This window comes from Galeopterus variegatus, unplaced genomic scaffold (assembly GCF_000696425.1).
Source record: "Galeopterus variegatus unplaced genomic scaffold, G_variegatus-3.0.2 Scaffold50, whole genome shotgun sequence".
NCBI classification, from domain to species: Eukaryota; Metazoa; Chordata; class Mammalia; order Dermoptera; family Cynocephalidae; genus Galeopterus; species Galeopterus variegatus.
The window spans coordinates 1046246-1066859 of NW_007726161.1; the positions used below are offsets into that span (position 1 = coordinate 1046246).

General features: G+C 43.9%; 3 protein-coding genes across 5 annotated transcripts in view; all 3 read left to right on the plus strand.

The window, feature by feature from the left end:
- TCEB3 (transcription elongation factor B (SIII), polypeptide 3 (110kDa, elongin A)) overlaps positions 1–7167 on the plus strand; it is an 18666-nt gene extending 11499 nt beyond the window's left edge. Inside the window, exons 6-11 of one of the 2 annotated variants that reach the window (XM_008572960.1) lie at positions 809–964; positions 1072–1169; positions 2143–2323; positions 2604–2715; positions 3308–3489; positions 4506–7167. In XM_008572960.1, coding sequence (XP_008571182.1) covers positions 809–964; positions 1072–1169; positions 2143–2323; positions 2604–2715; positions 3308–3489; positions 4506–4567 — 791 coding nt within the window. In that variant the 3' untranslated portion in view covers positions 4568–7167. The remainder of the gene's footprint in view (positions 1–808; positions 965–1071; positions 1170–2142; positions 2324–2603; positions 2716–3307; positions 3490–4505) is intronic. The other variant, XM_008572953.1, reaches the window with a different exon arrangement.
- Positions 7168–8168: 1001 nt separating this feature from the next.
- Positions 8169–9718, plus strand: LOC103590673 (peroxisomal membrane protein 11A-like). The gene is made up of 2 exons (XM_008572969.1): positions 8169–8924; positions 8990–9718. The coding sequence occupies exons 1-2, from the start codon at positions 8709–8711 to the stop codon at positions 9398–9400; spliced, it is 627 nt and encodes a 208-aa protein (XP_008571191.1). The 5' UTR covers positions 8169–8708; the 3' UTR covers positions 9401–9718.
- Positions 9719–20517: 10799 nt separating this feature from the next.
- The window catches only part of PITHD1 (PITH (C-terminal proteasome-interacting domain of thioredoxin-like) domain containing 1), a 9649-nt gene continuing 9552 nt past the window's right edge, over positions 20518–20614 (plus strand). For both annotated transcript variants that reach the window (XM_008572979.1, XM_008572987.1), the window contains exon 1: positions 20518–20610. In XM_008572979.1, the coding sequence (XP_008571201.1) occupies positions 20581–20610 (30 nt within the window). In that variant the 5' untranslated portion in view covers positions 20518–20580. The remainder of the gene's footprint in view (positions 20611–20614) is intronic.

Genomic DNA, 20614 nt, shown 5'->3' on the forward strand with positions numbered 1-20614 from the left:
CGGGAACCGGTCTGTATGTGGGATCCGAACCCTTGGTGGGAGCGCTGCCGCGCTCCCAAGCAGCGCACTGTAGCAGTGCGCCACCGGGCCGGCCCATAAAATGATATTTTTGATGCATTTCCTAAGAGCGTGGGCTCTGGAGTTTGATGGCTTGGGTTTGAATCCCAACTCTGATTTCTACAAGTTATATGACGTTGGGTAATACTTTAATTTCTTTGGATCTCAGTTTCATATTCTGTAAATGGGAGTAATAATGGTATCTGCTTCAGGGGGTGGTTGAGTGGATTCAGAAGTGATAGTGCCAGTGAAGCTTTTAGTTTGGGGTTTGTCACATAGTAAATGTTCAGTAAATCTTAGGCTGTTGCTGTTATTAGCAGCCCTTTATTCTACATATATTACATGTGATTTTTCTCTTTAAAATGTGTAGTTTTAATAGCAAAAGAATTAGAAGCCATGTAAGTGTACATCAGCAGGAGACTACCAGATAAATCAAGGTTCATCCACACAGTGGCATCCTGTGCCACTATAAAGAACATGAAAAGTTCTTACATACTGACATGGAATGATCTCTCAAATATGGTAAATGAAAAAAGTGATATGTGTAGTATGTTAGTGATTGGTTAAAAGAGGAGTAAGATACATTTGCTTATTTTTGCACAGAATCTTTAGAAGGACCCACAAGAAGCTGGTAGCATTGATTGCCTTTGAGGAAGGGAAGTGGGAGCTGAGGACTGGGGTGGAAGAAGAGTTTCCACTGTATCATTTAGGGCCTTTTGTAATTTCCTTTCTGGTTTTTCTTGCCCTGTAGCATTCTCTTCACCCCAGGAAGAAGAAGAAGCTGGATTCACTGGACGCAGAATGAATTCCAAGATGCAGGTGTATTCTGGTTCCAAGTGTGCCTATCTCCCCAAGATGATGACTTTGTACCAGCAATGCATCCGAGTACTTAAAAATAACATTGATTGTAAGTCACATGCTTCTCTCTAGCTCTCAAGCTCATTATAGCACTGGGACCTTATCATTGGGTGGCTTGGCCACTATTCAATGCTTTCACCTTTGATTTCTCTGCAGCAATCTTTGAAGTAGGAGGAGTCCCATATTCTGTTCTTGAACCCATTTTAGAGAGGTGTACACCTGATCAGCTCTATCGCATAGAGGAATATAATCACGTGAGTATCCTGTTTGGATGGGAAGAGGGCAGTTTTCTGGCTTGTGTCTCCAGAAGTAACTTTGTGAATCTGCTGTGGCTGAAGGGCAGACCGGTGGTCAGATCACTGTTCTGGGCATGTTTGATTTGCCTCTGGGCCTTTATTTAATTAATTAATTAATTTATTTATTTTTAAATAGATGACCAGTAAGGGGATCTTAACTCTTGACTTGGTGTTGTCAGCACCACGCTCTCCCAAGTGAACCATGGGCCGGCCCATGCCTCTGGGCCTTTTAACAAGCATATTTTTAGCACCTGCTTCAGGCATCTTAAGTGGGCCTTTTGGGCTAGAATCAGGGTGGGATTTAAAGGTAGTGAAAAATATATCCAGTACCTCCCTTGAGCTTGCCTCGTCATAAAGTCAGGGGAGAATTCTGGCAGCAGAGCACCTGCGATCCAGGGTGACGATGGCACTTTTGTGTTGACACTCAGGTGTCCGGTGAATATAAAAGAGCACAGATTGGCTGGGTGTCTCCTAAAGACATCAGGATCTATCCCCAAATCCTTCTTATAATGTGGATGTATTCATTTGATTGAATTAGCTGTCCCTCTTTAATTCTGAGAGATCTATAACATAACCATCTTCCTAGGTGGCCCCTTGCCATTACAGTTCAGTGTGGTGCCAGGGAAGTGCCTGATTTGACTTCATCCCAGCTCTATAATTTACTGATTTTCTAAAGAAAAAGACTGATCTTAAACTAACTTTTGTGCCATTTTCTCTCACAACCACCCAAAAGTAACTAGTATAGTGCCTTACATTTAACATTTTTTAAATTTAGTGACTTGTTTCTTTCCTAGAATTGTAGTGTTTTTATTACACTACTACTATGAAGACCAAAAAATTATTAGGAAACTGGTCACTCCTATGTGATTAAAGGATGGAAAAGCAATGTAAGAGTGCTTTTATATAAATGGTATCCTGGTACTGATTTCAGGTATTAATTGAAGAAACAGATCAATTATGGAAAGTTCATTGTCACCGAGACTTTAAGGAAGAAAGACCAGAAGAATATGAGTCATGGCGGGAAATGTACCTGCGGCTTCAGGATGCCCGAGAGCAGCGGCTACGAGTATTAACGAAGAATATCCAATTTGCACATGCCAATAAGCCCAAAGGTAAAGTGGCGGTGAGGGGGTGCTGGGGGTGCTCTGGTTGACAGCAGGGTCTTGGTGGGCCTGGCTGATGTAGGACCACTAGCCCCTGAATCGGTCTCTCATGCATTTGCAGAAGGTGGGCAGGGTTGGGTGTTTCAGAAGCCACAGCCCATGCTACCCTATGGTGGGGTTTTCAGTGTTGATAATCCCTTAGCTTTGTGGGTACTTGAAAAGCCTGTAGATTTAAACAGTAGCATCTCTGTTTAGGAAGGCAGACGCTAATCTCCATATTTCTCCACAGGCCGAAGAGCAAAGATGGCCTTTGTCAACTCTGTGGCCAAGCCACCTCGTGACGTCCGAAGGAGGCAGGAGAAGTTTGGAACAGGAGGAGCAGCAGTCCCTGAGAAAGTCAGGTAAGACCTCTGCTCCTACTTGGTTTTTGCCTCCTCAGGGAAGAGAACCAAGAGCTTGTCATCAGCCCTAAGAGATAGCCATAGAGGCAGGATGTGACTCTTTTGGGGGGGGTGAAAGCAAGGCAGTGCAGAGTGTGGGTTCTGGAGGCAGACTTTGACTAGCTCAACATTTTACCTCCTCGGGCCTCAGTTTCCTAAATTGCAATGTGGGGCTGGTAATTATTCCTGCCTTTCGGGGGTGGAGGGGTCAAAATTTAATGGAGAAGGCCTGGTTTATGGGAAATGTTCTCTTATGCTTTCCGTTTCCCCGTTTAAACAAAACATTTTTGTGATAACTAAATCATTTAGTCTAAGCCACAGTAGCATTTTCCATACACAGACTGACACCTCAACAGTGAAAGATTAGTTGAGATTGTCATTCATTCTGAAAGATGGATGCAGTCATCTCTGAGCCACCATCAGAATCCAGGGTGCTAGGGTCCCCTAGTCAAAGCCACCAAATGAGTTGCCCTCAAACTGGCCAGCTTCAGGCTGTTCCTGCTGAGGGCAGATTTCTCATGCTCAGGCTAACCGGCTTTGTTCGGTGTTACAGGATTAAGCCAGCCCCGTACCCCACAGGAAGCAGCCATGCTCCTGCCAGCAGTGGCAGCAGCAACAGCTTTAACCCCAGCCCCGAGGAGCCGGCCTATGATGGCCCAAGCACCAGCAGTGCCCATTTGGCACCGGTGGTCAGCAGCACTGTTTCCTATGATCCTAGGAAACCGACTGTGAAGAGTAAGTAACTTGAGTTCCTGTTCAGATATTTCAAAACTAGTTTCTGAACCCCTTTAATGTCATTGCCACTGTACTACGTTTTGTGCATTGGATACAGTGTGCGTATGATGCTTTGCACATAGCCGGTCTGAATGTCAGTCCCTCCTTTTCCCTGCTTTGTCCATAGTGCACATGTAAATAATGATCATAGTGAATATTCATTTTGGCACTCTGTTTTTTTCGCCTATATATAAACCTGTTTCTCTAGGCACAGATGTAAACACAGGGTTCATAATTATTATTAATAGCTAAATAACAGTCCATCTTACTGAGGTTTTATAGCCTTATAACTCTAGCTTCCAAATATCTATTCTTTATATCGAGTTGGGTCTATTTTTAATTTTATTAACTTTATTACTGTAGTCTATCCCCAGTATCCTAAAGAGGTAAGAAAAGTATTCTGTATTCATTGCAGGGCCCATGGGGGGTGCCATTCCTGACTTAAGCTTTAGCTGTGCTCAGGTTAATCAGTCAAGAGGCAAGCTAGCCCTCCTTATGTGGTATTTGCACAGCTCATCTGAGACTTGTTGCTACACTGGGCAGATTGGGAGGTAGGGGTGCTGTTTATTGGTTTGGATATTTGTAGGGCAGAAGAGTTGTAGTTTTGGAGGTATTTTTCGGGGGGGGGGTTGGCAGCTGGCCAGTATGGAGATCCACACCCTTGACATTGGTATTATAAGCATAAGGCTGAGCTAAATTATGGCTAAGTATTGCCTTTAGAGTCTCACAAGGATTGAATTCCAGTTCTGCCACTTACTGTCCAACCATGGGCAAGTTGGTCAGCCTCTGAGCCTCGGTGCAGGTAGTTAGAATTAGAGATAGTGTTATGTGCCTGACAGGTCCTCAGAAAGTGTTTGTTCTGTGCTGTGGCTTTTATTGCAAAGAATAGCAAGGCTTGGCTTTGACTGCAAACCACTGGTGGTGTGCTTCTAAGCTACCACAGCTCTGGAACAACTGCCTCATTTCTCTTTTCACAGAGATTGCCCCGATGATGGCCAAGACGATTAAAGCTTTCAAGAATAGATTCTCCCGACGATAAACTGAGGACTTGCTTTGGAGATGGAATTGGGGGTGGCAGGAATACAAAGACAATGGGAGTTGTGGAATGGAACTTCCAAAGGAGACTGGAATTTTTTGCTTTATGGAAACTTTTGATCTCTGAATCCTGCACAGTTTGCTGGTGTTTCCCCCGCGAACCTGCGTGCCACAGCCCCTGCCCCTGCCTGGAGCACACTTCAGAATTCTGAAGAAGATGTGAAGCCTCAGTCTCACTGAGGATTTTAAGGTCAATTATACTTTTGTTGTTAATTAGCATCTTTGTAAACTATAAGACATAGTTTTAATTAATAAATATTGCCCCCAGATTGTATTTATATTGCCCCCCAGGTTTTTTTGTTTTTTGTTTTTTGTCCTCTACCACACACTTAGCCTTTTATTTTCTGGGTCCTTTATTAAAGTTAGATGAAAGCCATTCCCTGGTCTCAGTTCAGCTCTCCTGAATGGACTCTGGTCCAGAGGGAGAACTGGGCGTTCCCTGAGCCTGTGTGGTGCCTGCTGCACATAGGGTGAGGAGTGAGTGCCAGACTGCCTGTCCTAGAGGGAGCCTCAGCGTGAACATAGGACGTGTTCAGGTGGACTCCTCAACTCTGAGACCCTTCTCAGTGTTGCTCTGAGTTCCTGTGCAGGTATATTTCTTTCTTCCTCATTAAACAGTCTTTATTAAGGGAGGTTATTCATAGAAGTCTTGTTTTTCCCCTATCCTGCTTTTTTTTTTTCCCCTGAAGGCTCACTATAGAACACAGAACCTTGGGAGATCAATTTGCACAGAACCCAGCATTTTTACAATTTGCCATTTCTCACTCATAATTTTCGGGTGTTTCCCCTTCCCTGTCTTTCCTTCTTTCCACCAGCATGGAGGAAAAACACAGACATGGCAAGTCTTTTCATAGCCCCAAATATGACTTTGTAGAGTTTTAAAATCCAGCACTTTAATCTCTTGTTCTTATGAATTGCTATTAGAGATGAATGATTTTAAAAGTTGTAATGCTGTGTTGGAAGTTGGTTTTGTGTTTGCCTTTTCTTTAAAAGGTAAGATCATGCGATTGGAAGAGCACAATACTTTGCTGTGTTTGGTAGAGAACTTGGCAGCTGAAGCTACCCCTACCTTTTGAGTGTTTAAGCCAGAATTTTCAGGGAAGGGCTAACTTAGGGAACGTTTCTGTGCTGCAGCATGAGGATGGGGGAAAATTGAATGGGCATCCATCAAGTTGGGATGGGAGGCTCTCATTTTCCAGTTGACATAGGAACAAGATCAGAATTCGGAGAGGGCTGGCTGGTTGGCTCAGTTGGTTAGAGCACGGTGTTATAACAAGGTCAAGGGTTTAGGTCCCTGTACCAGCCAGCTGCCAAGAAAACAAAAAACAAACCAGAAAAGAACTCAGACAGAGGGCAGTGTCAGCCCCCCTTTTGGCTGTCAAAGAACACAGCTCTAGTAGTAACCCACTTGGTTATAACCCAGGTGGAAGTAGATGCTATAAATTTGAGATGCCCATCCTTAAGAAACCCAGCAGACTGAGGAGATGGTTAGTGTGACAGCCTGAGCTTGGCAGTCAGTCCCCTTGACAAGCTCTCTCATAAAATGGAGCCCACTGTTTTTAACCATCCTGAAAACCTCAGGCTAACTTTGGATTCCAGAGCAATGCAGGACATCTGTGCAGCAAAAGCTGTACACTGTTCAGTGTGTGTTGCTGTGCAGGGTGCCTGTTGCAATAGGACACAAATACTGCTGTTTTAATTTGCTGTATTTTTGAATTGGGTAAAGCATTCTTTCTCTCGATCACTCGTATTACCATTCCACCCCTGTCCTCTAGCCTGCTCCCCAAATCTAATATTAGGAAGCCTCTTACCTGAAACCAAATGAACATTTAGGTTGGGTGCCAGATATTTGGTACTTAGGATAGTTTTCTCTAGGTGTCCGCCATCTTGAATTTGTGTCTTAGCTGTGTGTTCAAGTCTTTGTCATTTGAAACCAATTTTTCATATTTCAGATTCAGTTGTGTATGAGTTAATTTCCCTTAGAGTCTTTAGGCAGGAAGGGAAGAAAGGACACATATTTGTTCATCCCAATATCAGTATCCATTTTTGGCACATAAAGATTTTTGATGAACCCTGTTTGCATAGAGCCAGATCTTTCCCCTCCGCCTTCAAGAGTGTCTGCATCAGGGATGTGACTTGAGAAGAGTAAAGGGAGGAGAGGAAGAACCGAATTTTTAAATGACCTCCTCACCCAGCTTATTGAAATGGCTGCAGAGCAGACATAGGATGATGTTGAACCTTTGGTCTCATTTGTGACAACTTGTGCAATTTTTTTCTGTTCTACACTACATATGAATTACTGATTACAAATCACCCTTTTGTGATCCTTGGTGTAATAAGCAGTTGCTTTGGGGCTTTTTCTTTCTGGGAAGTGGGAGGGAAAGGAGCAAGGTGTCATCCTGCTCCTCATTTGTATTTTGGTCCCAAAATGTAAATACAATTTTCTATGTTACTTTTTTGTGGTAACTACCAAGATGAATATTTTAATTAGATAAGTTATATGAAAAGGAAAATTCCATGTCTAAATAAAAACCAAAACACATACCTGCGTCTTTCTTCTTTTCTTCCTTGTTTTGTTAGAGAATAAAAGTTGGCTACAAATGGCTGGTTCTTATGTTGTGAGGCAGAGATCTTAATCCTTGGGCTGGGCCTTAATGGATGTTGGGTTTCTTTTTTCTTTCTTTCTTTCTTTTTTTTTTTTGTCTTTTTTCGTGATCGGTAGGGGGATCGCAACCCTTGGCGTGGTATCGGCCGCACCGCGCTCAGCCAGTGAGCGCACCGGCCATTCCTATATAGGATCCGAACCCGTGAGCCACGGGGTTGGCCCTCTTTTTTTTTTTTTTAAGATGACCGGTAAGGGGATCTTAACCCTTGACTTGGTGTTGTCAGCACCACACTCTCCCAAGTGAGCTAACTGGCCATCCCTATATAGGATCCGAACCCGTGGCCTTGGTGTTATCAGCACCGCACTCTCCCAAGTGAGCCATGGGCTGGCCAGGATGTTGGGTTTCTGTTGATAGTGTAGCAGGACTAGGAAAGGGGAATTTCAGGGGGATAGAACCCTGAGAGCAAAGGGAGAGAACTCAGATATAACAAGCACTTGCTGGGACCAGGCATTGTCCTTTATTATACTTGGAACCCTGAGACTGTGGTATGAATCCCATTTTACTGTTAGAAACTACAGCTCAGTGGGGTGAAATAACATAGCCAAGGCACATGGCTAGTAAGTGGCAAAAGGAAGGACTGGAAACCCAGATTCTTTGACTGTAAGGTTTGTGCCAATCCAACTTTTAGTCTCTCCTTGTGGGTGTGAAGGGCCCAGGTAGGTCTCTTCACTGGCATCCTAATGAGGGCATAAAGAACACTAATGCAGAAAGATCCTGTCAGCAGGGACCTAACAAGAACCTGCTGTGTTGGTCCTGGCTGAGCTGCAGGAGTTTCAGCATCTGCTAATGGAGCAACCAACCCATGCATACATCAAGTGGTTTGGACCTTACATCAAGCCTGCAACGTCTCCTGCAACGTCTCCAGCAACACAGGTTCATTATCCCTCCTCTCTTAAAGAGGGCATTCTTGGTATATGGTCTGGATTTATTTTTCTCAATTCTTTACTGGATCTAGTTCTCACTGTTAGAAATTAATACGTATTCAAGTTAATTATGGATAGTAATATTTGGTGGCTGATTTTACCTGGAGTTCGTAAGTCAGTCCTTTGTCCCCTATTCATTAATTCAACATTTGCTGAGCCAGGACCTGTATTATACCGTGGGATACAGAGTAGCACACAGTTAAGTCTGGCGCTCCCAGTCCGGGAAGAGTAACTGACCTTACTGATTATGCACCTACTAGGTGCCAGGCACCATTCTGACTTGTATACACTGTCTTGGTTATCACAATGATCCTGCGAGGTAGGTAGTCATGGCCCCGTTTTAAAAATGAGAAAACTGGCTCGCCCCCATGGGGGCTGGAGAGCCCTAGTCCGAGCAGCCTGGCCTGTGCTCTGATACCGACCCTCCCCGGAGGCCCACCAGCGCCCCAGAGGACACAGAGAGAACGGTGTCACACGTGGCCTTGGGCTGGGCGCCATGGACGCCATGGACGCCTTCACCCGCTTCACCAACCAGACCCAGGGCGGGGACCGACTCTTCAGAGCCACTCAATACACATGCATGTTGCTTAGGTATTTGTTAGAGCCTAAAGCTGGCAAAGAGAAGGTGGTAATGAAGCTCAAGAAACTGGAGTCCAGTGTGAGCACTGGTCGTAAATGTTTCAGACTAGGCAATGTGGTACATGCTGTACAGGTGACTGAGCAGAGCATTCATGCCACTGACCTGGTACCCCGCTTATGCCTAACATTAGCCAACAGGCAGAGATCTTAATCCTTGGGCTGGGCCTTAATGGATGTTGGGTTTCTTTTTTCTTTCTTTCTTTCTTTTTTTTTTTTGTCTTTTTTCGTTATGAAATCTCCCTGCAGATGGAACGGATTGCACATGACAGGGCAAAGAGGGAGAAATCCCAGGATCCTCTTGGGCACAGTGTGGCTGATGAGGAACCAGAATGGCTCCAGTCCTTTCTCCTTCTCTTATTCCAATCTCTGAAGCAGCATCCTCCCTTGCTCCTGGACACAGTGAAGAACTTCTGTGATATCCTGAACCCTTTGGACCAGCTGGGGATCTATAAGTCCAATCCTGGCGTCGTTGGACTTGGAGGTCTTTTGTCTTCTATAGCAGGCATCATCACCGTGGTATATCCTCAAATGAAGCTGAAGATCCGCTAGGGTGTTTTTAGGCTGAGGACTAGTACTAGCTTTAAAAGATGGCTTCTTAGTGGAGTGGACATTTGCATTAGTCACAGACCATGTCATACTGTACTCGAGTTCTTGTTCACATGAACATTTAGGGGCCTGTGATGTGAGCAGAGGTGGGGCCAAGAATGGAGAAGCGGGAAGCATGATGATTTATGTATGTTTTTTAGAGTACTAGAGTGACTTCTGAATTTCTGAATATTTTCTCTTCATTTAACAATTATCGAGCATCTTTTATGTACGTAGTAGGAGCTAAGTGAATAAAAATTGAAAGGAAAAAAAATTGGAAAAGACCAATCAAACTAATAAGTGAACACTAATGTACAGTAAGCTTTGGGTTGTATGGATGATTGGTTTGGATGACTTCAGTAGGTCTGATGCATGGCACTCTCAGATCTGGTAGAGGCCCCTTTTTTCTCTGGCAGTCACTCCCCCACCCCCACCCCCAATAGATGTCAGTAGCAGGATGGAGGGGAGCTGGGCTTGTAGCCTCTGAACTTGTTAGCCCTACCATCCCTTCATTCCGTGGCCTTGCTCTGCTGCAAAGTAAAGTCAGAAAAGCATCAGGCTCCTTTGTGGTATAAATTGTGTCTACAGGGAGAGGTCTTTAGGTAGTGCAGTGAGAAAGTGAAAATTAGAAGCAGACAGAAGGGACTTGAAGTAAAAATAGGTGGAGAGTCACATGGATGCCTGTCTGTAGTCTGCGACAGGTAAGGAAAGTGATGCTGAAAAAAAAGGCAACCGAGGCCAGAACCTTATTCCTCTGATTCCCAATCCAGTGTTCTTTCCATGATATTTCACTGCCTTCATGATTGAGTAGTGTTTTTTAGAGTGCTAGAGTGACTTCTGAATTTCTGAATATTTCTCTTCATTTAACAATTATCAAGCATCTTTTATGTACGTAGTAGGAGCTAAGTGAATAAAAATTGAAAGGAAAAAAAAAATGAGAAAACTGAAGCACAGAGATTAAGGACTTGCCCAAGGTCACAGTCAGTGAGCAGTGGTACTGTGTGCTGGCCTGACTCCAAAGCACATGCTCTTAGTCACATTTACCAGTTCACATACAAATACACATACCCAGTTAAGCTTCTGAAGCAAAGTTGACCCCCCAATGCAAAAGATGCCTGGGCCAAGGCCATAGTCATTTCTAAGAATGATTTCTTCTGTCTACTGCATGTACCTGATGCCCAGCAGAATCCTGTACCTGGCTTATCACATTGATAAATGTCCCCATTACAGGATTTCCCATCCGCTTGAGTCTCTCCCTGGTTATTTGGCTCAACAGTGAAACGGTTTATCTTCAGAGGCCCCTGGACTTTGCTTTCTGTGATGGCTACTGTCTCAACTATGTTCAAAGACAAAGGAAAGTTCCAGCCATCAAAATTTTATATAGTTAGGGCCGGCCTGTGGCTCACTCGGTAGAGTGCAGTGCTGCTAACACCAAGGCCACGGGTTCGGATCCCATATAGGGATGGCCGGTTCGCTCACTGGCTGAGCGTGGTGCTGACAACACCAAGTCGAGGGTTAAGATCCCCTTACCGGTCATCTTAAAAAAAAAAAAAAAAAAAAAAATTATATAGTTATACCTGTGTTTCTCAAGCATAGAATCTCTGGGGTTGGGGTCCCAGAGTATGCATTTTTTAAAAAAATAAGCAACCCAATTGTTATGGACTAAATATGTTCCTCCAGAATTTCTATGTTGAAATCCTAAGCCCCAGTGCAAAGGTATTAGGAGGTGAGGCCTTTGGAGGTAAATAGGGCATGGGGGTGGAGGCTTCATGAATGGGATTCTCCCTTATAAAGGAAATGAGTTCCCTCTTCTTGTTCTCTGCTCTCCACTGTGAGAAGATAGAATGAGAAGAGGGCCCTCGCCAGACGCAGGTGCCTTGATCTTGGACTACCAGCCTCTAGAACTGTGAGAAATGTTTGCTATTTAAGCACCTAGTCTATGGTAGTTTGCTATAGCAGCCCAAACAGACTAAGACACCAAGTAATTCTTTAAATGTACACTGAAGTTTGAGAACTACTCCAGAGAATTTGCTACAAAGTGTAATAGCTCTTCACAGCTAGTCCATGGGTCAGGGCTAGGAAGCTTGTACATTTAGTCACTCAGCAAATACTGTGTTGTCCCCCACTCTGTGTCACTGAATAAGACAGACATGGCCCTTGCTTCATGCAGCTTTCATCTAGTGGGGGATACAGTAACCAAATAACTGCACAAATAATTTTTTTAAATTATGGATTTCTGGGGCCAGCCCGGTGGCGCACTGCTACAGTGCACCGCTTGGGAGCGCGGTGGCGCTCCTGCCGAGGGTTCGGATCCCACATACAGACCGGTTCCCGCTCACTGGCTGAGCGAGGTGTGGGAGCAACACTGAGGGTTGCGATCCTGTTGCCGGTCCCGGTCCGGAACGGGCGTGACACTGAGGGTTGCGATCTGTTGCCGGACACGAACAAAGACAAAAAGGAAAAAAAAAAAATATATGGATTTCTGGGCCTCACTGCAGAAACTGGTTAAACAGGTCAGAAGTAGAATCTGGAAATGAATACTCTTTTGTAGGCCTCTCCCAATAAGTTTGATGAGCAACCTGGTTTGGGCATGCCTAGTGTAGTAGAAAAACCATGTATGACCTTTTTTTAAAAACTTATTTATGCATTTATGTATTTATTTATCTTTTCCAAATCATGCATGACCTTTGAAGTGAGTTCAAATCCTGGCTCCACCACTCACCACACTTCTCTGAGCCTCAGTTTCTTCATCTGTAAAGTGAGGATACTGACACCCCATAGGAATTCTTATAAGGATTCACTGAGAGAAGGGGAGGTGAATAAATTGTGGTGTCCTTCCTTCATTTCTTCTAAATGTGGGACTAAAGGAAAAAGTTTGGGCTGAACTTTTTCTGAAACTTTTAGGGCCACAAATTAAGAACTATTTTGAGGTCAGCAAATCCTTCCTGATAACTGAAATCTTAGCCAGTATGGGATCTGAACCCTTGACCTTGGTGTTTTCAACACTGCGGTCTAACCAACTGAGCTAACTGGCCAGCCCTCTACCTACTTTCTTATCTCGGGGTCACAAACTCAAATACCAGGGTTTTGGTATAAGACAATGGGCGCAGTGGTGGGAACAGGAGGACGAGAGCTATTTACACAGCTCCACTTGACTGTTTCCAGGTGGAAGGCAGAGCCCAGTGTTGCCACATCTTCTGAGTTTTAAAGAAAAGGCACAAATCTAGACTTCTGTGTACATTTTCCCAGTTTTTAAAACCCTGTGCCACAACCATATGCAATATATCAGAAAACCTATATAAAGTAGATAATTTTCTAGAAAAATACCACTTACCAAAATTGACCCGTATAGAATTGACCCCTATGGAATTGGTAATTAGTCTGTTAAGGAAGAGATAAAGCAGTTGTTGAGCCTCCCTCTTAAGAAAGCTCCATGCCCAAGATGGTGTCATAGAGGAATTCTTTTAACCTTTAACGATCAGATAATACCAATTCTATTTACTATTCCAAAGCAAAGAAAGAGAAGAAAAATGCTATTGAAGCTAGTATAACATTGACATTAAAACTGGATAAAGATTGTACCAAAAAAGAAAATTACAAACCAATCTTATTTATGAATATTGATGTGACTGTTCTAAATATCAGCAGAGTCCAACAGCTCATTATTAAAACAAATAAAAAATCAAGCCCAGGTAGGGTTTGTTTAGGACTGGAAGGACAATCAGACTCTATTAGAATAGGCTAGGGTAGTAGATCTCAACTAGATATGATTTTGCCCCCAGTAAGACACTTGGCAATGTCTGCGGACATTTTTGGTTGTCACTGCTGTGGGGGTGCCATGGGCATCTAGTGGGCAGAGGCAAGGGAAGCTGCTAAGCATTCTACAGTGCACAGGACAGTCCTCCACAAAAAAGAATCATCCGGCCCAAAATGTAGATAGAGTCAAGGTTGAGAAACCCTGGGCTTGGTTATATCATAGTAACAACCCAAATCTCAGTGGCTTGAAACAATGAAGGTTTTACTGCATGTCCATTGTGGGTCTGAAGGGGATCTGCTTTACATCATCCTCACTCAGGGGTCCAGGCAAAGGGAGGCCCCATCCTCATGCTTTTAAGATTTTTGAGGCAAGTGAAGAATGCTCCACCAGCCCGTGAGCTATACCCAGAGTTACACTGTCATTTCCGTCATATTTCATTGACCACATCTAAATTCAAGGGGGAAAGGAAGTACAATCCATCCATATGCCTGGACACAGAGAAATGGAAATATTTGCTAACAGCACCAGAGACTCCAGAGGCAATCATGGCAGCCTGGGCTTTAGGTGACCCACAAAGCTGGAGAGCAGCGCAGCTCAGTGCACAGGCTATGGAGGTAGACCTAGCTTTGAATCCCACATTTCCTCGCTGTGTGCCCTCGATCAAGTCACTTCACCTCTCTTTGCCTCAGTTTCTTCTTCCAGAAATGAGGAAAATATATCAACCTTGCAGAGCTCCCATATCATGATTTGATGAGTTAAAACTTGTAATGTGCTTAGAACAGTGCCTGCCTGGCACACAGAAAGAGCTCAGGACAAGTTAGCCAGGATGATGAAGATCAATTAGGAGAGGCACCAAGCACGGAACAGGCATTTAATAAAGGGTTATTGTGTTTTGTTTTTTTTTTTTAAAGATAACCGGTAAGGGGATCTTAACCCTTGACTTGGTGTTGTCAGCACCACGCTCACCCAGTGAGCTAACCGGCCATCCCTATATGGGATCCGAACCCGGGGCCTTGGTGTTATCAGCACTACACTCTCCCGAGTGAGCCATGGGCCGGCCCAAGGGTTATTGTTATAACTGAATCTCTGAGGAAAATGCCTTGTCCAAGATAACAGCTGGTAAGTGCAGCATGGTGATTAAGAGCCTGAGCTCTGGGGGTCTCAGCCTAGCATATAGGAAGTACTCAGTCAATGTTAATTATAGTTCAGTTGGTTAGAGCACAGTGTTGATAACACCAAGGTCAAGGGTTCAGATCTCCTTACCAGCCAGCCACCAAACCAAAAAAACAAAAACAAAGCAACCTCCAAAATACATGTTAATTAATATTTGGAGGAGGTTCAGTGTGGTTACTGAACACGGACTCTGAGGCTGATTGCTTAGGTTCAAATCCTAGTTCCATGACTAACCACTTTTGTGACCTTGGGCAAGTTACTTAGCCTCTCTGTGTTCCAGTTTTCTCATCTATAAAATGAGAATAATAATAGAATACCCTCAATTATGAAGATTAAAAAATAATATAAGTAAATCCCTTAGGACAGTACTTGGCACATCATTAGTACCATATGGTTGTTAGCTGTTATTACTAAACTCTCATTTGGCCACAAAGAAGCATTAAAAAAAATAACAGAAAACAATTAACAGTTCATTTCTCCCAGCCTAATCTAGACATGAGAGAGTGGAAGATAGATACAAATTCAGCAACCCTTGAGCTACTAAAGTATTTACATATGGAGCCTGGAAAATAGGAGAAAGAAAACTTGGAAGCTTTTCCTACCTGTTCCAGGGTAGTCCTAAAAGTCAGTGAGAATTCTCATTTGTCCTCAGTCATTCCTACAACACAGGAGTGCAAGAGAGGGGGCAATAAGCAGAAGCACAAGACATTATTCCCAAATCACAGCTAAGGTATCCTGCAACCCTGGAGGGCTCCTACCAAATCCCGTGCCCTTAGCAACTGCAGTTTCCTACCCAACCAGATGGGGGCGCTGAGTTGACAGTCTTGCTTTTGCTAATAGTGACAGTCACTGTAATATCGCCTTTTCCTATGGACCAGATGCTGTACCAAACACTTTTCATGTGTTATCTAATATTACAGATTAAGTATCATTTACCCGAAATGTTTGGGAACAGAGAGGGGTTTTGCATTTTGGATTTTTTTTGGATTTTGGAATATTTGCATATACAGTACATAATGAGATTATCTTTGGGATGGGATGCAAGTCTAAACACGAAATTCATTTATGTTTCATATACACCTCATACACATAGCCTGAAGTTGATTTCATACAATATTTTAAATAATTTTGTGTATGCATGTTCTCACTCATAACTGGCTGCTAGGAAGGAAAGGAGGGAGGGAGGGAGGGAGGGAGGAAGAGGGGAGGGAAAGAGGGAAGAAGGAAGGAATAAAGGAAAGAAAGAAAGAAAAGACCACAACAATATGTTGAACTTTCAGAAGGAGAGAACAAACCTAAGAATAATAGAGGTATGGCGGAGGGAGGGAGGGTTTTGGGGAAGTGACAGATCAGGTAAAGGGCATAAAGAAATATCACAATTTGTAAGAATGAATTGCTAATAATAAATTTAAAAATTTAATAAAAAATAGTAATTTTGTGTATGAAACAAAGTTTTGACTACAACCTGACACATGAAATCAAGTATAGAATTTTCCAGTCGTGGTGCTGTGTCAGTGCTCAAAAAGTTTTAGAGTGCAGCATTTTTTTTTTTTTTTTTAAAGATGACTGGTAAGGGGATCTTAACCCTTGACTTGGTGTTGTCAGCACCACGCTCACCCAGTGAGCTAACCGGCCATCCCTATATGGGATCCGAACCCGTGGCCTTGGTGTTATCAGCACCGCACTCTCCCGAGTGAGCCACAGGCCGGCCCGAGAGTGCAGCATTTTGAATTTTGGATTTTCAGATTAGGGATGCTCAATGTGTACTGTCATAATAAAACTGTACAAAATATGTACTTTTTATTATTTCCATTTTATATAAGATAAATCTGAGGCCCAAAGTTAAGCAACTTGCCTAGCAGCCCATACATAATATTTGTGGGACTGGGGCAGGAGTACAGATGGAGGCATACTTGAAAGTTATAAATGAAGCTAATGAACTGTTAAATGAAATACAGTCTATTCCGCGTTGATAAATAAACCTTCACAATGACCTGGAAGGCCCCATTCACATTTTGGAGCTTCTCAGAGCTCTGCACTAGAAGGTAGTGGAAAGGACAGAGCAGGATCGCAACTCCTTCTTTTCATATTCCCGACATCTGTTTGCCTGGCAAGGGGCCTTGAGCACATGTATGCAGATGTCCTATCCTGTATACTCACACTCTCTTCTAGGGTTTCAAAATTGAAAGGTCCATCAGGTATCAAGCACAATGAATGGCAAAAAAGCCCACAACAAAGCACAACATCATTACATTCTAGAATACCAGGGACCAAGAGAAGATCTTAAAAGCTTCCAGAAAAGGGAAGGGAAACTCATATAAAGAATAAGGAATCAGAACAGCATTGTATTTCTCAAAACTTGAAGAAAAAAGAACAATATTTTCAAAATTATGAAGAAATCCTATCCACAGCCAAATTACCAATTAGATATAAGAACAGAATAAAGACAATTTTGGTGTCACTTAACACGTGTGGTAGTGTGGTAGCCAGGCTCTAAGATGGCATCTGATGATTTCTGCCTCCTGGTTTTTGCACCCTTATGCAGTCCCCTCACACACTGAATGTGGCTGAACTGTGGAACCACAGGATACTACAGAATTAACAGTACGTGACTTCTAAGGCTAAGTCATAAAAGACATTGTGGTTTCTACCTTGCTCTCTCTTGGATTACTTGCTCTGGTGAAAGCTAGCTGCCATATCCTGAGGACATTCAAACAGTCCTACGGAGAGGTCCATATGGCAACAGCCTGCACCAATTTACCAGCCTTGTGAGTGCATCATCTTGGACATGGATCTTCCAGCCCCAGTCAAGCCTTCGGATGACTTCAAGCTCATGAGAAACCCCAAGCCAACCACACAGCTAAGCAACTCCCAAATTCCAGACTCACAGAAACTAGAAGATAATAAATGTCATTTTAAGCCATTAAGTTTGGGGGTAATTTGTCATAAAACAAATGATAACTAATACAGGTACACTGGGGAGGAAGAGAGGGAAGGAGCCACAGTATTTTGTAGCTTTTCCAGTCAAGAGCTGAAGTCTATCTCTCTACCCTTGAATTTGTTTTGTTTTTTTTTTTTTTTAAAGATGACCGGTAAGGGGATCTCAACCCTTGGCTTGGTGTTGTCAGCACCACACTCAGCCAGTGAGCAAACCGGCCATCCCTATATAGGATCCGAACCCGTGGCCTTGGTGTTATCAGCACTGCACTCTACCAAGTGAGCCACGGGCCGGCCTTGAATTTGGATTTGGCCATGAAACTTGTTTTGGCTGATGGGACATTACAGAAAAATTACGGAGCCCAAGGGTTAAAAAGTGCTTGTGCAATTGGGTCTTGCTCTCCTGCTCCTGGGAACTCTGTGACTGTCACCATGTAACTAAACTTGGTTAGTCAGCTAGAGACATGTGGCCCCATCACCCCATCTGAGAGCCACTATCAACCAGACATGTGAGGGAGGCCATTCCAAACTGTCCAGCCCAAGCCAAACTGGCCCAGAAAAGAACTGCCCAGCTAATCCACAGAGTCATGAGAAATAATAATAAATGTTTGTTGTTTAAAGCTATTAAGTTTTAAGGGCTGGCTGCTTAGCTCAGTTGGCTAGAGTGCAGCCTTGTAACACCATGGTCACAGGTTTAGATCCCCATACTGGTCAGCGCCCCCCAAAACCCAAAGCTATTGAGTTTTAGGGTGATTTGTTACACAGCATAAGCTGATTGATACAACATATTAACTTCATGTGCACCTTGCCCCCCCCCAGGAAACTATGGGAGGATGTGTTTCAGGAACACAAGTGGATGTGCTCAACACCTGGTTACTTCCTAACCTTATCTGGTCTTAGGTAAGTAAATTCACCTCTTTCATTCTCAGTTTTCCTCATCTTCAAATTGGAGATAACATTAGGTAACAGTACCTATCTCTCCACCTCTTTTTTTAACAAGAAGATTCAGAAAAGAAGTGCCCATCTCTTAAAGTTCATGTGACAAATAATTGAGATGAAATACATAACGTTCTTGGCACAATGCCTGGCACATAAGACTCAGTGAATTATTGAAGGATGGCAATGATGGAGATGACAGGCAAGAAGTCAACGTGAGTAGATGTCCTGGGTAAGGCCTGTGTTGGTTCTCCAATGAGACAAGGTCTTTCCAAAGAAAGCTACTGAGTGTATTATTCAATTAAGCAAACATTTACTGAGCATTTACCACCTGCCAGGCCCCTTGCTTGAAACTGTGATGTGAAAGGAAGAATAAGTCATGACATTGATCTATTTTGAACCAGAATGAAGCTTGCCTGTTTCACAACTAGTTGAAGTAGGACATCAAAATATTTCTGGATGGAACTTAAACAGATGGATATTTTGGTTTAGATTTCACCCAGTCTTGTTTGGGACCTCTAGAGCCAGATGTGAAGAGTAGGGGATATGCAGAGTACCCTAAAACTCTTGCTCTCCATCCTCTATCTTTTCCCTCACCACCATGGAGTAAGCAAGCATTCCACCCTGAAAACAAAATCGTCTCAACTGTAAACAGTGGCTTTCGATTCTTTTGACCTCAACCCATAATCTAAAAAACACTCTACATTGAGCCTGAGTACACAAACCCAAGACTGAAACAAAAGTTGCATTGAGACTTAAAATGTGTGCTACATTGGTTTTTTTAAATTGTATTGTATTTTTTTATTTTAAACAATCCTCGAAACGGATTTTAAGACCTTTTAATGGGTCACAACCAGCCGTTTGAAAAAACTGCTCTGGGGGCCGGCCCGTGACTCACTAAGGAGAGTGTGGTGCTGATTAAGACCGAGGCCACGGGTTTGGATCCCTATATAGGGATGGCCGGTTAGCTCACTTGGGAGAGCGTGGTGCTGACAACACGTAATAACTTCGTATAGCATACATTATACGAAGTTATACGAGAGGTGAATAAATTGTGGTGTCCTTCCTTCATTTCTTCTAAATGTGGGACTAAAGGAAAAAGTTTGGGCTGAACTTTTTCTGAAACTTTTAGGGCCACAAATTAAGAACTATTTTGAGGTCAGCAAATCCTTCCTGATAACTGAAATCTTAGCCAGTATGGGATCTGAACCCTTGACCTTGGTGTTTTCAACACTGCGGTCTAACCAACTGAGCTAACTGGCCAGCCCTCTACCTACTTTCTTATCTCGGGGTCACAAACTCAAATACCAGGGTTTTGGTATAAGACAATGGGCGCAGTGGTGGGAACAGGAGGACGAGAGCTATTTACACAGCTCCACTTGACTGTTTCCAGGTGGAAGGCAGAGCCCAGTGTTGCCACATCTTCTGAGTTTTAAAGAAAAGGCACAAATCTAGACTTCTGTGTACACAAACTGAGTCTCAGAGAGGTAAAGACACTTGTCCAAGGCCACACAGCTATTAAATGGCAGCGCTTGGATGTGATTGTAATAGCCAACAGCTATCGAAGGGCCTACCTATCAGCCATTGTGCTGAGTTCTGTTTTTGTTGTTTTTCGACCTGGTGTCTACAACATTGTGCTGAGTTCTTTAATTGTATTGTTTAGTTTAATACTCACTGCGATCCTATGAAACATATATTATTCTTCCCACCTTACAGACCAGAGAGCAGGGTCTCAGAATAGGGAAAATAACCTAGAGTATCTCCCACCGTCTAGCAGACCCAGGCCTTGCCTCCAGGTGAGGCCGTCCACAAAGGCCGGGCTCACTACCCCTAAGCACGCTTTCAAGAAAGCGGTTAGGACAGTGTTTTTGTGAGCTGTCAACGCCTGGGCGAGCACGTGTCAGCCAGTGATAAGGTTGTGTTCTCTGTCTCCAGGGCCTTATCACTCCGCACCTTTCCTCACCAGCTCCCTGAGAAACGTGGTAGTCAAAGACAAGAGCACCGACTTTAGCGTCGGGGGAGGAGGATTCGAATCCCAGCCCCGCCGTTTCCTCGGGATATCAGCTTAACCTCTCCGTCCCTCAGTTTCCATATCTGTGAAGCTGGGATAGTAACAGCGACCATCTCTGGGACTGAGAGTCAACCTTCACCCCGGGGCACCTGGAAAGCGATCGTCAAACGTCAATCCCCTCCGAACCCCGCCTCCTCGTCCCCGGGCGCATGCGCCGCACAGGGGCGCCTTTTACGACGCGGCGCACGCGGCGCGCTTGGCGGTCGGAGCGGAGCGGGCGCGGCGTGAGGTGCGGCTGGGCTGAGGGGACGCGCGGGAGGTGGCGTTGCCATGTCGCACGGCCACAGCCACGGCGGGGGCGGGA

Excerpts from the sequence above, each read along its gene's own strand:
- LOC103590673 (XM_008572969.1), top strand. The coding sequence starts at position 8,709 with ATGGACGCCATGGACGCCTTCACCCGCTTCACCAACCAGACCCAGGGC. Across the intron at positions 8,925-8,989 it reads ATGTGGTACATGCTGTACAG|GCAGAGATCTTAATCCTTGG; the intron begins GTGACTGAGCAG and ends ATTAGCCAACAG.